This window comes from Podarcis bocagei (genome assembly GCF_964188305.1).
Source record: "Podarcis bocagei genome assembly, chromosome: 3".
In the NCBI taxonomy this organism is placed as follows: Eukaryota; Metazoa; Chordata; class Lepidosauria; order Squamata; family Lacertidae; genus Podarcis; species Podarcis bocagei.
Window position 1 is genome coordinate 110753070 of NC_138127.1, and position 19016 is coordinate 110772085.

Below are 19016 nucleotides of genomic sequence, written 5' to 3' on the forward strand. Positions count from 1 at the left end.
AGACAATGGGGAGGCTTTTCCACTTTGACCTTGCAGAGAAAACATTTGCTCAGTTTAGGAAGGAAGACCGGGAAGACTGACCTGGAACCAAAATGGTTCCAGGTCGGTCTTCCTATGCTGATCTATGTACGTGCTTGGTTGGTACACTTATGAACATTACCATATATCTAAGACCATAAAATTCCTATCACAACATTCTGGGACCGATCAGATTTGCAGTTCGAAACATCTGGGAGAAGCCAGGTTGCGGGAGACTGGCTTATGTTGCTTTCAAATATAAGGCGTGAGTTGCATTTCTGATTTGGCTTTGAGGTGTTTCATTTTTTTTTATGGCCCTATCGCTAGCCCCCCTCGGCTTTATGGAGCCAAGAGGCAGGATCAAGAGGGAAAGGAAAAATCGATAGCAGACGGTGCTGAAATAAACTGTGCCCTGAGTGCCTTTGGAAATGAAACCTTCCCCCTCATCCATAGCTGCCTTATACAAGGCCAGACCATTGGTCCATCTAGAATCATAGAAGTGTAAAGCTGCAAGGGACCCCCAAAGGTCATCCAGTCCAACCCCTGCAAGGCAGGAATCTCGGCTAGAGCACCCATGACAGATGGCCCTCCAATCTCTGCTTAAAAACCTCCAAGGAGAATTCACAAGGGAGTCTGTGCTACTGTTGAACAGCTCTTACTGTCAGAAAGTTTTTTCCATGTGTTGAGTCGTAAACTCCTTTCTCGTCACTTGAAGCCGTGGGTTCGAGTCCTATCCTCCAAGAGCAGGAGAAAATCTTTAGTATTATTTATTATTATTTATTGAATTTATATAGCACCCAGTACCCGGAGGTCCCTCTTCCATGTGATAGGAGAGCCATCTTCCAATATCTCAAGGGCTATCTCCTCTCAGTGTCCTCTTTTTCCTTCTAAACATACCCAACACCTAATAATGGGAGACTACTATAATGTCAAAAGGGACGCGGGTGGCGCTGTGGGTTAAACCACAGAGCTTAGGACTTGCCGATCAGAAGGTCGGTGGTTCGAATCCCCATGATGGGGTGAGCTCCCATTCCTCGGTCCCTGCTCCTGCCAACCTAGCAGTTCGAAAGCACACAGTGCAAGTAGATAAATAGGTACCGCTGTGACGGGAAGGTAAACAGTGTTTCCGTGCGCTGCTCTGGTTTGCCAGAAGCGGCTTAGTCATGCTGGCCACATGACCCGGAAGCTGTACGCTGGCTCCCTCGGCCAATAAAGCGAGATGAGCGCCACAACCCCAGAGTCGTCCGCGACTGGATCTAATGGTCAGGGGTCCCTTTACCTTTACTATAATGTCAGCTGCATTTTCCAATTTAATTTTTTAATTTTTTATTTAGTCTTCAGACCAGCAGCGGCTAGTTTATCAAATGTTAGCTATCAGATGTTAGTCATTCCCACCCCCCAGAAGCAAATTTCTTTCTGCAAATTCTTGTACGCTATGGTGGCTTTGGTGATTTCTTCCTTGTAACAACCCACAAAATTAGGAGAGGGATCTCTCCACGCTCCCACCAAAGCAGCTAAACCCCAACACGTAAACCAACTTTGTCACCAGGGAAACATTTGGTAATTACACATTTCATTTCCTTTTAAAACTGTTTTTTAGAATAATAATTATATAATAATAATTTATTATTTATACCCCACCCATCTGGCTGATTTTCCCCAGCAACTCTGGGCGGCTTCCAATCAAGTGTTAAAAACAATAGTGTTAAATATAAGATGTAATTAACTGCAAAACACACAAACAAAGCAATGCGGATTCAATGTGTGTGTGTGTTTTACAGGAGGATATAAAAAGAGGTTTAAATGGGTATTTCTGAACTATTAATCAGTTTCAACGGCTGCAGCATATGGCACTGTCTTACCTTAATTCTCCCGAAATTCTGCTTTTGACTAAGCATGAAAAACTGAATTCGCAAATGCAATGCAAATAAAGAAAAAATAAGAATAAATAAACATACCCAACCCCCACTGTTCCTCACACACATGGGCGCCACCTCCTAGGAGCTGAAGTCCCTTCACCCTCCCCAATAAAATATTTCAGGTGTCCGGGGGCCCCCAAGACTGATGGGCCTTGCCATTCAAATGGTGCGTGTGTCCCGTGTCATGTCCTTCATTATGTGGGGTGGGGCTTACCTGGGTCCCCCCAATATTTTATTCAAGTTGGCACCCCTGCTCACCCACAATACTGTGCGCCCCTACCTAGCAGCCAGGTGGCATTAGCACGAAGGAGCCCCTCACTTAGTTGCATCTCTCGCATCCTGGCTCCCTCTTTTGAGATGTTGATGAGGACACTCAAGGGGCCAGCGAAGGTCCTTCTTGTGTAACTAAACTTGTCTGACTAACACAGGAATTGGAAGGGGGGACACAGGGCATCATCTAGACTGAACCCCTGCCCACAACAGTGTGTATGTTTGTAAACCATAAGCCTAGCTGCTTTGGGTGAGGAACCCGCTCTGAGGGCTCTTGAAATCTTTCGTCTGTCTTCTTCATCCCTCGATGGCCGACGTCTCTGCCAGCTCTTATTCTCCTTGTCAGAGTGCCCGGCTTGCGGCTGGCAAAGAAATCCCTGGTGCGCCCTCATCTCTTAAATGAACCACAGCGTCCAAGAAACACAGAGCCGGGGGGGGGGGGTTGAGCTCTTTGCTCTTCCCCCCGAAGCATCCCGCTTGTACTTGGCCATCTAGCGCTTTCGGAAAAGGCTGGAAGCCTCAAGGGAAGTGGGTCAGAAGGAGGTTCCGGACCAAAAATTCAGAGTAGGTTGATTGGCACCTGTCTGTCTCAGGAGACAACGAAGGAGTGCACATTCTGGGGTGAAGTCAAACGGTCGGCACTTTGTCCTTCTTAATTTTTAACAAAACAATGTTTTCGTTTTGTATTTCAGAGGAAGACCTCTTTGGAGAAGACGACGAGATGCCATCTTTCAGATACAGGCCAAATGGTAAGAGCAGCTGGGCAGGGAGCCCAAAAAAGAAGTGTGTGTGTGTGTGTGTGTGTGTACGCTCGCATGCTTGCAAGCGGTGATGCTAAGAGAAGGAACATACATAAAAGTATTGGGCGTTTGAAACATGCCACAGAGTGCGTGCAGAGTAGACCACACAGAAGGAATCACTGAAGAGACACAAAAATACCTTTGGCATGGTTTAATAACAAATCTCCTCTAACACACATCTTGCATTGTGTCTATAATCATAGAATAGAATCATAGAATCATAGAATCCTAGAGTTGGAAGAGACCCCAAGGGCCATCGAGTCCAACCCCCTGCCAAGCAGGAAACACCATCAGAGCACTCCTGACATATGGTTGTCAAGCCTCTGCTTAAAGACCTCCAAAGCAGGAGACTCCACCACACTCCTTGGCAGCAAATTCCACTGTCAAACAGCTCTTACTGTCAGGAAGTTCTTCCTAATGTTTAGGTGGAATCTTCTTTCTTGTGGTTTGGATCCATTGCTCCGTGTCCGCTTCTCTGGAGCAGCAGAAAACAACCTTTCTCCCTCCTCTATGTGACATCCTTTTATATATTTGAACATGGCTATCATAGCACCCCTTAACCTCCTCTTCTCCAGGCTAAACATGCCCAGCTCCCTTAGCCGTTCCTCATAAGGCATCGTTTCCAGGCCTTTGACCATTTTGGTTGCCCTCCTCTGGACACGTTCCAGTTTGTCAGTGTCCTTCTTGAATTGTGGTGCCCAGAACTGGACACAGTACTCCAGATGAGGTCTGACCAGAGCAGAATACAGTGGCACTATTACTTCCCTTGATCTAGATGCTATACTCCTATTGATGCAGCCCAGAATTGCATTGGCTTTTTTAGCTGCCGCGTCACACTGTTGGCTCATGTCATCACCCATCCATTCACCAGGGGAGAGTAAGGTACATATTGCACATTATATATCATTCACAATTTCTGACACAGCTAATTACAGTGACTTATCAGCACCTGATACACTGCTAAACAGCTGTGAAAACTAGGTCAGGATATGCACTCCTACTTTTAAAGTGGTACACATCTTGTGGAACAGTAATGAACCCTAACATTTCAACAGGATATTCAAGAAAAAGTGGCAGCGGAGGCAGCAACGTAATATGAACTAGGACTCCTCATACAGCTTTAATAATTTTTATTATTTTTTATTAATTAAATAATTTAAAAATATTATTACTTTTTATTATTACCCACCCTCCCCGGCCAGAGCCGGACTCAGGGCAGCTAACACCAATAAAATAACAGCAAAAACATAATAGGAAAAAACAATTTTAAAATGCAGGTTAAAATGCAATTTAAAATGCCGCCTTATTTTAAAAGTAGCTCATAGATCAAAAGCATAAGAGGAGGGAAACATAAGGGTCAGACTGAGTCCAAACCAAAGGCCAGGCAGAACAGTTCTGTCTTGCAGGCCCTGCGGAAAGATGTCAAGTCCCGCAGGGCCCTGGTCTCTTGGGACAGAGCGTTCCACCAAGTCGGGGCCAGTACTGAAAAGGCCCTGGCCCTAGTTGAGACCAATCTAACCACCTTGTGACTTGGGACCTCCAAAATGTTGTCATTTGTGGACCTTAAGGTCCTCCGTGGGACATACCAGGCTCCAGACATCCTTTTTACTGAACATTAATTATTATTTGTGCTCGTGATGCTATCGGAGCAGTCAATGGAATGTGATCAAAAATTATCAAAGGGACAGAGTGATTCCCTTGTGAAGGGAGAATGCAGCGTTTAGGACTTTTTAGCCTGGAGAAACGGCAAGCAAGAGAAGGCACTGTAGAAGCTTATAAAATACAGTGGTGCCTCGCAAGACGAAAAGAATCCGTTCTGTGATTCTCTTCGTCTAGCGGCTTTTTCGTCTTGCGAAGCAAGCCCATTGACGGATTAGCGGATTAGCACTATTAGCGGCTTATCGGATCAGCTGATAAGCGGCTTAGAAAAAGGGGGGGAAAGGGGAAAAAACCCCGCAGGAACTCGCAAGACATTTTCGTCTTGCGAAGCAAGCCCATAGGAGATTCGTTTTGCAAAGCACCTCCAAAACGGAAAACTCCTTCATCTAGCGAGTTTTCCGTCTTGCGAGGCATTCGTCTTGCGGGGCAACACTGTAATGCAATGCCCAGAATTCTTTGAGGGAAAGAATGTGCTTTAAAGTTATGGTGTGTCCACATCCCAGCATGCACTAAACAAGGGAACCTGAGCATGGACAGCTACTGAGCAGAAAGTCGGCTGTGATAATTAACTGTCATGGATGCTTTAGCTGAGATTCCTGCATTGCTGGGGTGGACTAGATGCCCCCTTGGGGACCCCCCTTCCAGTTCTATGATTCTATGATGCCAGCAAGCTTTCTGGATCATCTGGGGGTGGAGGTGGAGTTTTCAGGCCAGGGGAGAAACCTCCAGACAAATGTAAACTCCAGCATTTCTGATTAAGACATTTAAACTTGACACTGATGCACAAACACCTCTGCTAGACACACAATAGCCTCCCATCGAGTGTCCAAAAATCCATCTATTCTGCAGAACAGCCGTACGAGAAATATGTAAAATAACTAAGCAAGTATTAGAAACCACCCCAGAATTGGCCCTGCTAAACATCTGCCAAGAAAATAATGCCCATTTACACCACAAAGAACTCATAACCCACCTACCCTACTTTCAGCAGCCAGAAACATCATAGCCAGACACTGAAGAGACCTGTCAGGAGTAAGCATGGACCAATGGTGCAAAATAGCAGGGGAAACAGCCCTACTAGAAAAAAATAACCAATAAACTGAAACTGACACGGGGACAAATAGAAGAAGACGCCTTCACCCCGGTGTGGCTCCCCTTTATCACATACACAGCCCAACAAGACAACGACAATACAGTGGTGCCTCGCAAGACGAAAAGAATCCGTTCTGTGATTCTCTTCGTCTAGCGGTTTTTTTGTCTTGCGAAGCAAGCCCATTGACGGATTAGCGGATTAGCGCTATTAGCGGCTTTTAGCGGCTTATCTGCTGATCGGATCAGCTGATAAGCGGCTTAGCGGCTTAGCAAAAGGGGGGGGAGGGGAAAAAACCAGCAGGAACTCGCAAGACACTGTCGTCTTGCGAAGCAAGCCCATAGGAAATTCATTTTGCGAAGCACCTCCAAAACGGAAAACTCTTTCGTCTAGCGAGTTTTCCGTCTTGCGAGGCATTCGTCTTGCAGGGCACCACTATAATCCACCAACAGCATATGAATCAATATGGCAACCTGATCCAAAACACCCACCCACCCCACTCACACGTGAAAACAAAGACCACCACAGCCAATCACAAGCAAACAATCACACCCTAGGCCAACCCCAACCTCTCTCACCACCAAAGAAACACAAGTGAACAGCAGAGAACCTGCACAAGCGACGCCGAGACAAAATCCCACATATATTAAGTATATATTAAGAAACATCTTCCTAATGTCTCAACAAATGAAACTGATCTGTAAGAAATGTTACTTGAAAGAGAGAGCGAGAGAGAGAGAGATTGCACATACTTTTGTAAACCAAGAAAATCTTTAATAAAAATACATTAAAAAACAACAACAATAGTCTCCCATCTCTGCTTTATGCTCCCTCCCCAACCCAGGCCGGATGAGGACCAACTGCAGTCAGTGCGAGAAAACCCTGACCCTGCAGACGTCCGTGAAAGTCCTGTATGTCTTTGTCGTCTTGCTCATTGTGGCTGTGGTGGTGCTGGCAGCTCTGGGTGAGTAGGACACACAAAGCCTCCTGTCTCTCAGGTTCAGGAAACAGAAACCGAAATCATCAAGGGTGTGGAGTTGCTCCACTCTGCAGGAAGCTTGCAGAACCCTGGGACTGAGAAGACCAGGAAGAGACAACATGGTAGAATTATGTGTTGCATGGAGAAAGCAGACAGAATCATTTTCCTCTCTCAAAAAGCTAGAAGATCCAATGAAGGTGAATGCTGGAAGATTTGGGACAAGGGAAGGGCTTCTTCGCAAAGTGCATAGTTGTGGGAATGTTCAGGGATATAGGAGAGGATATATTGTTTGATTACATCCTTTCCAACTTGTGTTAACAAGTTCTACAATTTAGCAGAGTAACATTCCCCCTTTTAAACTTGCACAGCGGATGCGTTTGCTCAGGATCGCTAAAGCCTCTATAATAAGTTTCCTTGGTAATTTCCCCTTTAGTCCCTTCATAAAAAGATAAGACACGACACAGTCTTCTATAAAAGTATAAAAAGAGTTTACTCACTCACATTCTGTTCACAGATGGATCCCAGAAGGCAGACTTAAGTTATAAAAGTAATATACCTGGAATTTATCTCATAAAGAGGTAGTCCCTTTGTCCTATTTTGGCTGGAGGCCAAGAGAGCATCTTAGGCTAAGCAGATGTTGCTTCTTTGACCAATGTGGTCAGAGAGAGAGAGAGAGATGGCTGACCAGTCCTGCTTTTTTGTTACCTGGGCAGGTGATGTCACACCCACCTCTAGTCATATGCAGAGGAGGTCTGTCCCAGACAGGAGAAACAGGAAGTTCTGACTGGCTGGTCCAGACACCCCCTTTTTATGTCCACTCTAGGGATGTTGTACTTGTCTGCTCTGTGTTTCACATCCCACAATAGTTAAGCTGTGGAACTCTCTGCCACAGGAAGCAGTGGTGGCCACCAACTTGGGTGGCTTTAAGAGAGACCCAGGCCCTTTTGGAAGATCCATGTCAGTCAGGGTTTAGGCCTGGTTTTGGCACATTAACAGCTTTGGTCACCCTGTATGATGACCTCTGTCAAGAGAGACAACGGAAACATGTCCCTGTTAATTCTTCTCAACCTCTCAGCGGCTTTCAATACCATCAACCATGGTATCCTTCTGGAGTGACTCTCCAAACTAGGGTTGGGTGGCACCGCTTTGCGGTGGTTCCAGTCCTACTTGGATGGTCGTTGCAGAGGTTGCTCACCAGAGCAAGACGGTCTGAGCATATTACACCAATCCTGATCCAACTGCACTAGCTACCAATTAGTTTCCGGGCTCAATACAAAGTGCTGGTTTTGACCTACAAAGCCTTAAACAGATCAGGACCACCATGTTGGCATACAACCAAGGGTCAGAGGACAATTGGCAGGCCCCCAGCTGGCTCCAGCCCACCGTCCGTCAAGAAACCAGGAGTCAAGAAACCAAAGGTTCGAGGGTCAGGAAGCAAGGAGTCACGAAGTCAAGGGTCCGAGGGTCAGGAAGCAAGGAGTCACGAAGTCAGGGGTCCGAGGGTCAGGAAGCAAGGAGTCACAAAGTCAAGGGTCCGAGGGTCAGGAAGCAAGGAGTCACGAAGTCAAGGGTTCAACGATCAAGAATCAAGGAGTCACGAAGTCAGGGGTCCGAGGGTCAGGAAGCAAGGAGTCACGAAGTCAAGGGTTCAACGATCAAGAAGCAAGGAGTCACGAAGTCAAGGGTTCAACGATCAAGAAGCAAGGAGTCACGAAGTCAAGGGTCCGAGGGTCAGGAAGCAAGGAGTCACGAAGTCAGGGGTCCGAGGGTCAGGAAGCAAGGAGTCACGAAGTCAGGGGTCCGAGGGTCAGGAAGCAAGGAGTCACGAAGTCAGGGGTCCGAAGGTCAGGAAGCAAGGAGTCACGAAGTCAGGGGTCCGAGGATCAGGATGCAAGGAGTCACGAAGTCAGGGGTCCGAAGGTCAGGAAGCAAGGAGTCACGAAGTCAGGGGTCCGAGGATCAGGATGCAAGGAGTCACGAAGTCAGGGGTTCGAGGGTCAGGAAGCAAGGAGTCACGAAGTCAGGGGTCCGAGGATCAGGATGCAAGGAGTCACGAAGTCAGGGGTCCGAAGGTCAGGAAGCAAGGAGTCACGAAGTCAGGGGTCCGAGGATCAGGATGCAAGGAGTCACGAAGTCAGGGGTTCGAGGGTCAGGAAGCAAGGAGTCACGAAGTCAAGGGTCCGAGGGTCAGGAAGCAAGGAGTCACGAGGTCAGGGGTCCGAGGGTCAGGAAGCAAGGAGTCACGAAGTCAGGGGTTCGAGGGTCAGGATGCAAGGAGTCACGAAGTCAGGGGTTCGAGGGTCAGGAAGCAAGGAGTCACGAAGTCAGGGGTCCAAGGATCAGGATGCAAGGAGTCACGAAGTCAGGGGTCCGAAGGTCAGGAAGCAAGGAGTCACGAAGTCAGGGGTCCGAGGATCAGGATGCAAGGAGTCACGAAGTCAGGGGTTCGAGGGTCAGGAAGCAAGGAGTCACGAAGTCAAGGGTCCGAGGATCAAGAAGCAAGGAGTCACGAAGTCAGTGGTCCGAAGGTCAGGAAGCAAGGAGTCACGAAGTCAAGGGTCCGAGGATCAAGAAGCAAGGAGTCACGAAGTCAGGGGTCCGAGGGTCAGGAAGCAAGGAGTCATGAAGTCAAGGGTTCAACGATCAAGAAGCAAGGAGTCACGAAGTCAAGGGTCCGAGGATCCAGAAGCAAGGAGTCACGAAGTCAGGGGTCCGAGGGTCAGGAAGCAAGGAGTCACGAAGTCAAGGGTCCGAGGATCAAGAAGCAAGGAGTCACGAAGTCAGGGGTCTGAGGATCCAGAAGCAAGGAGTCACGAAGTCAAGGGTCCGAGGATCCAGAAGCAAGGAGTCACGAAGTCAAGGGTCCGAGGATCAAGAAGCAAGGAGTCACGAAGTCAAGGGTCCGAGGATCCAGAAGCAAGGAGTCACGAAGTCAGGGGTCCGAGGGTCAGGAAGCAAGGAGTCACGAAGTCAAGGGTCCGAGGATCAAGAAGCAAGGAGTCACGAAGTCAGGGGTCCGAGGGTCAGGAAGCAAGGAGTCATGAAGTCAAGGGTTCAACGATCAAGAAGCAAGGAGTCACGAAGTCAAGGGTCCGAGGATCCAGAAGCAAGGAGTCACGAAGTCAGGGGTCCGAGGGTCAGGAAGCAAGGAGTCACGAAGTCAGGGGTCCGAGGGTCAGGAAGCAAGGAGTCACGAAGTCAGGGGTCCGAGGGTCAGGAAGCAAGGAGTCACGAAGTCAGGGGTCCGAGAGTCAGGAAGCAAGGAGTCACGAAGTCAAGAGTCTGAGGGTCAGGAAGCAAGGAGTCAAGGAGCCAAACACAGCATGGCAAGAAACATGTTGCTGTGGCAAAGAGCCGAAGGGAAATGCTGACCTTATATCCCTTCCCGGCTCTTGCCACCAGGTGCTGTGAGTTATCAATCGGCCTCACCTGTGCAGCCACACCTTGCCTCTCCAGAACAAACTTAGGAAGGCCCCAGTCCTGCAGAGTCCTATTGGTCACAGGGTCTGGCTCCTGCACGCACTCCTGACGCCCCCCTTTTTCCATCCCAGGCCTCTCTGCCTGGGCGTCTTTCTCTGCATCCAACCTCCTGCACCAGCATCCGGCTCTCCAGGAAAGGAGGCCCTTCTCTCATCTCTGGGTCTCGGCCGAGACCACCCACTGCCTCTTGGCATGGCTGGCGCACCAGGTGGCCTGGGCTGAGAGCCCTTCCTTGGTCTGAGGCAGCAACTTCCCTGCTTCCCCCAGGTGGCCTTCCCTGCCGTGTTGTTTTGGGCAGAGAGAAGCTGCCCTCTCTCTCGAGATCACGTGCCCCAAAGCTGAACTCAACTTGTGGGGCTGGCACACAGCTGAGAGGAGCCTGAGGTTTGGGTCCTGTCCCAGCCCACAGCAGAGGCACGGATTCTGCAGCCCCGGCAGCTGCCTGGGTGGCGAAAGAGCTCTGCGTTCATATATTCATAGGCCTGATCCTCTCCTTACGGTCTTGCAAGAGAATCACAAATCACGCCTAAGGTGGCAGATGCCCGATGCAAATCGTGCAGACTGATGCAAATCGTGCAGACTGATGCAAATCGTGCAGACTGTTTGCAACTTTCGCTCAGAATACAGAATTTCAGGTTTGCTTGGTGCAAAATTTCAGGGGGTTTTTTTTAGCCCAAGACCACCTTGTTCCAATGAGTCCTGCCCTTGAGCCAGTTTAGCAGCAGGAACATTCAAGGATCTCAGATGGAGATGCAGGTGGGGTCTGCAGCTGGCTAGAGAAGTGGGGGCATCAGCTGGCAAACAAAGTTGCCTAGAGGACAGGCAAGAGAAGGCAAAAGCCAGCCTGAGAAGCCAGGTTGGGGGGTGCAGATGCAATAGCTTTGAGAAGCTGGCCCCCACAACACCAACAGGCTGCCAGTCCAAACCTAAAACTGGCAATACAGTGGAGCCTCGCAAGACGAAAAGAATCCGTTCTGTGATTCTCTTCGTCTAGCGGTTTTTTCGTCTTGCGAAGCAAGCCCACTGAAGGATTAGCACTATTAGCGCTATTAGAGGCTTTTAGCAGCTTATCTGCTGATCGGATCAGCTGATAAGCGGCTTAGCGGCTTAGAAAAAGGGGGGAGGGGGGAAAACCAGCAGGAACTCGCAAGTCATTGTCGTCTTGCGAAGCAAGCCCATAGGAAATTCGTTTTGCGAAGCACCTCCAAAACGGAAAACTCTTTCGTCTAGCGAGTTTTCCGTCTTGTGAGGCATTCGTCTTGCGGGGCACCACTGTACACTCATACCTCAGCTTACAGACACTTCAGGTTGCGTATTTTCAGGTTGCAAACTGCCAAAACCCAGAAGTACCGGAATGGGTTACTTCCGGGTTTCGGCAGTCGCACATGTGCAGAAACGCTAAATTGCGCTATGCGCAGAAGCACCAAATTCCAACTCACATGTGTGCAAACGCAGGGCTGCAGGTTGCGAATGTGCATCCCGCACAGATCACGTTCGCAACCCAAGCATCCGCTGTACAGTCGTACCTTGGATCCCAAACAGCTTGGTAAACCCGGAAGTGAGTGTTCCTGTTTGCAAATGTTCTTGGGGCCCCAAATGTCCAACGGGGCTTCCGATTGGCTGCAGGAGCTTCCTTGCAGCCAATTGGAAACCGCACCTTGGTTTCCGAACATTTCAGAAGTCGAATGGATTCCGTTTGACTTCCAAGGTATGACTGTATAAGGATCGGTTTCAAGGTTCAGCTGACCTGCGTTCGGAAGAAGGCAAGATCTCAGCATCGAGCAGAAGGGAGGAAGGCTGTCAGATTTCTGTGTATGGCTCAAAGCTACGCAATTGGTAAAGCTTGGTTATTTATTTATTTATTTATTTATTTATTTATTTATTTATTTATTTATTTATTTGCATAACGTTTTCACATTGCTTGAGTGTAAAAAAAAAAAAAAACCTCACCTCCAAGCAGTGTCCCAAAAAAATGGTAAACACAATAAAATTATAAATGGAATTGGGAAGCTGCAGTTAGTGCAGAATGCTGCAGCACGATTGCTGACCAGAGTGAGGCCTTGCCAGCATACAACACCTGGGATCAGAGATCTGCACTGGTTGCCAATTTGCTACCGGACCAAATTAAAGATGTTGCTAATAGTATAATAAAACCCTTAACAACTTGGGACCAGTTTGCCTACGAGATCATAATACCCTTCTGCATTTGTAAAAAAAAAACAAAAACCTCCCTCTTTTAGTATGGCTTTAGTATAACAGCGTCTACACTTTGGAACTCCCTGCCAATTGATACCAGGCCTTCGGTGTACACTTTTCAGCGCCTGCTAAAAACATTTTTGTTTAGACCCAGATGTTTAAAAAGTTGCAGCGAGTTCTTTTCTTAGCGTATTGTTCATTCCACTTTTTGAAAGGGTTAAATTATTGTTGTTAATTTCTCTTATCATTTTATTGCTTTCCCTTTTTTTAAAAAAAATCGCTTTGCTGGGCTTTTTTTTTTAAAAAAAACAAAACTCAAATGTTGGATGGATTTTATGAAATAAATAAAGCATCAATACTTTTCTAAGCACCATACAGAGATTAAAACCAGCATGTTCACAGGGAATCACGGCACAAAATGAACATGACATGGGGAGGGAAGAGGAAAGCAAAGCCAATCCTTGAAATTAGTAACTGGCAAGGGGGCAGGAGGGGGGAGTTTGAAAGGAAACCAGATCTGGGTCAGAAGTATTTTTAAAAATAAAGAATCCATTTCTGAAAAATGCCGGAAACTTTGGGAATTATGTTGATAGGCTGCACTGTAAGCATTTTCAACATTGCAAGGTTGGTAAATGAAGCTGAGATTGTGCCTAAAATCTGGTTTGACGTAAAAAGAAGATTGAAATCCTACACACACACACACACACACACACACACACACACACAGCGTCAACCAAGCGGCGTCACCATTTTTCCACCACATTTTCCCCAGGAAAGGAAACCTCGAGGGTACAATACAAAGCGAAAAGTGAGGATCAGATAACCAGCTGGCTGGGAGGAACCGGTGGGATACGGTGGACTGCAAGCGAGAAACATGAGTCAGGAAAAGCGGGCGATTGCCAGGAGAAGGGGATGTTTCTTGGGGATGCATTAGCCAAAAGAACGTGAAACAGTTCCGCTCTGCTTAGTCCTTGGCTGCAGCCAGGATCTCCACCCTGGAAGGAGGAGGCGGACAAATTTCAGAGGGTAAAACGCAGCAAAACGGGGGGCAGGAGAGCGGGGCGTTCTGCTTGCAGAAAGGAAAAGAGATTGCCCTTGTTGTTTCTGTTGTTGTTGTTTAGTCATTTAGTCGTGTCCGCCTCTTTGTGACCCCCTGGACCAGAGCACGCCAGGCCCTCCTGTCTTCCACTGCCTCCCGCAGTTTGGTCAAACTCATGCTGGGAACACTGTCCCACCATCTTGTCCTCTGTCGTCCCCTTCTCCTTGCGCCCTCCATCTTTCCCAGCAGCAGGGTCTTTTTCAGGGAGTCTTCTCTTCTCATGAGGTGGCCAAAGTCTTGGAGCCTCAGCTTCACAATCTGTCCTTCCAGTGAGCACTCAGGGCTGATTTCCTTCAGAATGGAGAGGTTGGATCTTCTTGCAGTCCATGGGACTCTCAAGAGTCTCCTCCAGCACCAGAATTCAAAGCATCGATTCTTTGGCGATCAGCCTTCTTTATGGTCCAGCTCTCACTTCCATACATCACTACTGGAAAACCTATAGCTTTAACGATACGGACCTTTGTGGGCAAGGTGATGTCTCTGCTTTTTGAGATGCTGTCTAGGTTTGTCATCGCCTTTCTCCCAAGGAGCAGGCGTCTTTTAATTTTGTGACTGCTGTCACCATCTGCAGTGATCATGGAGCCCAAGAAAGTAAAATCTCTCACTGCCTCCATTTCTTCCCCTTCTATTTGCCAGGAGGTGATGGGCCCAGTGGCCATGATCTTAGTTTTTTTTATGTTGAGCTTCAGACCATATTTTGCGCTCTCCTCTTTCACCCTCATTAAAAGGTTCTTTAATTCCTCCTCACTTTCTGCCATCAAGGTTGTGTCATCTGCAAATCTGAGGTTGTTGATATTTCTTCCGGCAATCTTAATTCCAATTTGGGATTCATCTAGCCCAGCCTTTCGCATGATGAATTCTGCATATAAGTTAAATAAGCAGGGATAAGCTAAACAGGCTATAGCTTAGGGCCCCACACTCTTGGGGGCCCCCCCAAAAAAAATTAAAGGAAAAAAACCCTGGATGTACATTTCCAAAATATAAGATAAAAAAGCAAATAAAATTAAACCTACAAACAGCAACTGTGTTTTGTGTTGTGGAGGCTCCTATTTGTTATGTGCAAATGGCTTTAGATACCTATGAGGTCCATAAATGACCATATAGCATATATTCAACACAAAAAACAGTGACAATTTGTTGTTGACAAAGCACAGCTGGACATATAAAGGGCCCCATTACCTTCAGGAGCTTAGGGCCTCATCAAAGCTAACTCCGGCCCTGACCGAATCCATAGATGAATTATGCAAAGCTTTGTTGATTCGTTCCCAGAAGTTCATATCCATTGGACTTTCATCAATACTGGAGCAGACCCGCACCATATATTTAAAGTATTTGCAACACCCCAGGGTACCTCCTTATATTCCCGCTCAACCAGATCACTTGCAAGAGTGTTGTTGGTCATTCCCCAAGTTGGTGAGGCTCATTCAACAACAACCAGAAACCAAGCCCCCTGTGTCATCGGCCCAGACCTGTGGAACTCTCTGCCACTGGAGATTCAGCAAGTGTCAACTTTTTAGTAAACGGTGAAAATTTTTCTATTCCACCGGGCCTGTGCAGGCAGTTAAGACTGGATCCTTCCCAATGGTTCATCGATGTCTGTTTCAAACTATTTTCATACAGCTTTTATCGTACGGCTTTGTTTTTATGGCTGTAAACAGCTTTGATATATATTTTTGATGACATGGTGATGCACAATTTTTTTTATAATTAATTGAATGAAACACATTTAGAGCACATGACTTCGCCCCAAAGAATCCTGGGTAGTTTGATCAAGGTGCTGGGAATTGTAGCTCTATGAAGTGGGAGGGGTCTTGGGGGGGAATCATGTGTTCTAAACATGTGTTGGATGGTGTGTGGATCTGCCCTTTCCGTTTTTAGCATGTCTTGCTTGCCATATAAGCGTGAAAATGAAGCAAATGAAAGAAGGAACATGCAAGGGACCATGATTCAAATATCTTTTATAAGGCACAGCAAACCACACATTATCTTTTTTTTTTTTTTAATATATATTTTATTCAGGATTTTCTTGTTTTACAGAAGTGTAGTGCCTCGTATTTTTTTTTTTCCCCTGTAACATTTTTACAGATCCGTGATCCGTTTTGTTTGCTGAGGCATTAGGGGGAGAAGAAAAGAAAAAAGAAAAAAGAGAGGGGGGTGGAGGGAGGGAGGATGGATAGGGGTGGGGTCGGGTGACGGTGTTTCTATTATGTTTAATGCATGTAGAGTTTGGTGTCAGCGTTGTTTGTGTTGTTCACTTATGTTCCTTTGGTGGTGAGAGAGGTTGAGGTTGGCCTAGGGTGTGATTGTTTTTTTTATAATATTTATTGAGTTTTCACAAATTATATAAACATACACACTACAAACAAACAAACACAAAAACAAACAAGTATAATTTCAAAACCTTATTTTCTTAAAACTTACTTCACCGACCTCCTCATACCTCCCCTTTCTGCATTCCAATTTCAAATTTAATTCAGCAAATCCTCACCCTTAATTTTATCTAATTGTATTCTTTTCTTTTCTTTTAACTTAATCTTTACAACTGTAATCCACTTACTTTCTATAATCATAACATTTTAACACTCATTAATTTTACAATATCTCTTAAGATAAATTTTAAATTTCTTCCAATCTTCTTCCGCCGTCCCTTTCCTCTGGTCTCGGATTCTGCCTGTCATCTCGGCCAATGTCATATAGTCCATCACCTTCATCTGCCATTCTTCCAGAGTGGGTAGATCTTGTGTCTTCCAATACTTTGCTATGAGTATTCTTGCTGCTGTTGTAGCGTACATAAAAAATGTTCTATCTTTCTTTGACACCAATTGGCCGACAATGCCCAAGAGAAAGGCCTCTGGTTTCTTAGGGAAGGTACATTTAAGTACCTTTTTCATTTCATTATATGTCATTTCCCAGAAGTCCTTAATCTTTGGGCACGTCCACCAAAGGTGGAAGAAAGTACCTTCAGTTTCTTTACATTTCCAACATTTATTATCAGACAAGTGGTATATTTTTGCAAGCTTGACTGGGGTCATGTACCACCTATAAATCATTTTCATAATATTTTCCTTTAAGGCATTACATGCCGTAAACTTCATACCGGTGGTCCACAACTGTTCCCAGTCAGCAAACATAATGTTATGACCAATATCTTGTGCCCACTTTATCATAGCTGATTTCACTGTTTCATCTTGTGTATTCCATTTCAACAGCAAGTTGTACATTCTTGACACAAACCACACATTATCAAACAGACACCATATACAAATTGTGCAAAATATGAGCTCAGCATAACAAGGTTTGTCCCAGTCAGATCTTTAACTCCAGAGGAAATCAATTTGCATAAATAATACAACACTACCACATCACCAATCAATTAAGAACCACTAAATCTCTTTATAACGGCCCAGTCTTTCTACATGGACAGCACTCAAAAAATCAGCCACTATTAAAGTAATTTGATTCCTGTCCGAAAGCAGGTCCTGTACCATTGGTAGCATAGAAATCAGCCTATTGAGTTGTAAGGCCTCTAATAATTGTCTTCTGGCATAAATGCCAAAATCACAAGAGAAGAAAATATGCTCCAAAGTATCAGGTTCCTGTTTACAACATTTGCAGAGACGCTCTGATTCTGGGAGAGCGAAATATATCCCTCTCACTATCATCAAGGGAAAGATATTAAACCTGGCTAACATAAACAGCCTGCACAATTCATGAATCTTCAGATTTGCCTTATAAGTGTGAAAACAAAGCTATCAAGGTGAGCTGGTAGCTGGTGTGTTCAAAGCCAGGTAGCCCCAGGGATAACGTACTCGCTTTTTGTGTCATCCTTGCAGTTTTCAAGAAGGTGGATTCCATAGCTGACGATGTTAACTCGGCCCAGACGTACTATGAGAAGAAAATCGGGTCGGTCGAGGAGAACCTCCAAGAACTGGGTAAGTTGGAGGTTTTTAAAGAAAGGTTAGGTGTCCACCTGCCAGGGATTCCTTTCCTGTGATCCCTGCATTGCAGAGGGTTGGGCTCAATGACCTTTGGGGTTCCCCTCTGATTCTGTGAGTCAGCTAGCTCAGTATTGATTACAGCAGCTCCCTGTGCTGGACCCGGGGGTTAACGCGAGTAATGCGGTCCAGGTCCGGTCCCGAATCCAGGGACTCCACGAGGAGTCAGTCCGACAGGGCCAAGGCAGGAAACCAGGCAAGGACAGGTACAGGGTCTCAGGCAGGTAGCAGCAGTGTTGCTCTCACAACCTGGGGTGGGGTCTGACAGCCTTTTATCTCTGTCGGGGTAACGGCCGGTCCTGATCCCCCGGCGACTCCTTGTCTCGCCCGAAGGCGAGCACTCCTCCTGCGAGTACTCAGGTCTCTCCTTCTCTCAGACCTGAGTCTCTGCAGCTCAGGAGACGTCGGTGGGTGACTAGACCCAGAGGCCGCCTCAGCCTCCCCTGACCCAACTGGTAGTGGAGCAGCTCTAAGTGATGGCCCAGCTGGAGGCAACGAGGTCATCCCCGCATCTGGAGCCAGGGCAGGATCAGGCCCCTGACTCGGCCCAGCTGGTGTTTGCTGCAGGGGAACCTGTGCAGACTGGGGCTCTTCAGGATCAGGCCCCAGACTTGATTCAGGTGCCGCCTGAGGCAAAGGATCCGGTGCGGACTGAGACTCCTCCGGTTCTGAGTCTGAGCCCGAGTCCCAGGCCATCACACTCCCCAGACTGAGGTTGCTCCCAGCCCTGCCTGAACATGACAGGGGTTCATCCCAGGACTTTCTGCATGCCAAGCAGGTGTCCTGCCTTTGAACTACGGACCCAGGTAAACCACAGCCAACCTCGGCCTCCTCCGCCAAATCTAGAAAAGGCTGCAGCCTCAATGTCCCCTCTCAGTTCGCTCTCAGGGCAGAGCAGGGAGACGTCCCCCACCTCCACCTGTGTCTAACACAGCTCCTTTAACAGGCAATGTTAACTCTCCTCTGAGTTATCCATCTTTAGGTACTGGCATGATTAAAGTTGCCAGGCTGCACAGGGGGTTGGACTAGATGGCCTTCGGTGGTCCCTGCCCACTCGACAATTCCACAGTTTTGAACACAGCTAGTTTTCCACGCTGGTATATGCTGCTGTTTCCACCCTGGTGACATTATTATTATTATTATTATTATTATTATTATTATTATTATTATTATTATTTTAATATTATTTATACCCCGCCCATCTGGCTTGGCTTCCCCAGCCACTCTGGGCAGCTTCCAACAAAATAGTAAAATACCGTAATGCATCAAACATTAAAAGCTTCCCTAATCAGGGCTGCCTTCAGGTGTCTTCTAAAAGTCAGATACACTGGTACCTCGGGATGCGAACGGGATCCATTCCGGAGCCCCGTACTCATCCCGAAGGGAATGCAAGGCGCGACGGCGCGTGGGCGGGTCGCGTTTCGCCGCTTCCGCACATGCGCGTGACGTCATTTTGAGCGTCTGAGCACTCTGTTACTTCCGGGTTGCCGTGGAGTGCAACTCAAACACGC

At 47.0% G+C, this 19016-nt stretch overlaps 1 protein-coding gene across 2 annotated transcripts in view; it reads left to right on the forward strand.

The window, feature by feature from the left end:
- Positions 1-19016, forward strand: part of SCARA3 (scavenger receptor class A member 3) — a 129223-nt gene that overhangs the window by 16486 nt on the left and 93721 nt on the right. For both annotated transcript variants that reach the window (XR_014006502.1, XM_081188633.1), the window contains exons 2-4: positions 2900-2956; positions 6601-6720; positions 17344-17442. Coding sequence is in view for 1 of the 2 variants with exons in the window: in XM_081188633.1 (XP_081044759.1) it covers positions 2900-2956; positions 6601-6720; positions 17344-17442 (276 nt within the window). In the remaining variant the exon portion in view is untranslated. The remainder of the gene's footprint in view (positions 1-2899; positions 2957-6600; positions 6721-17343; positions 17443-19016) is intronic.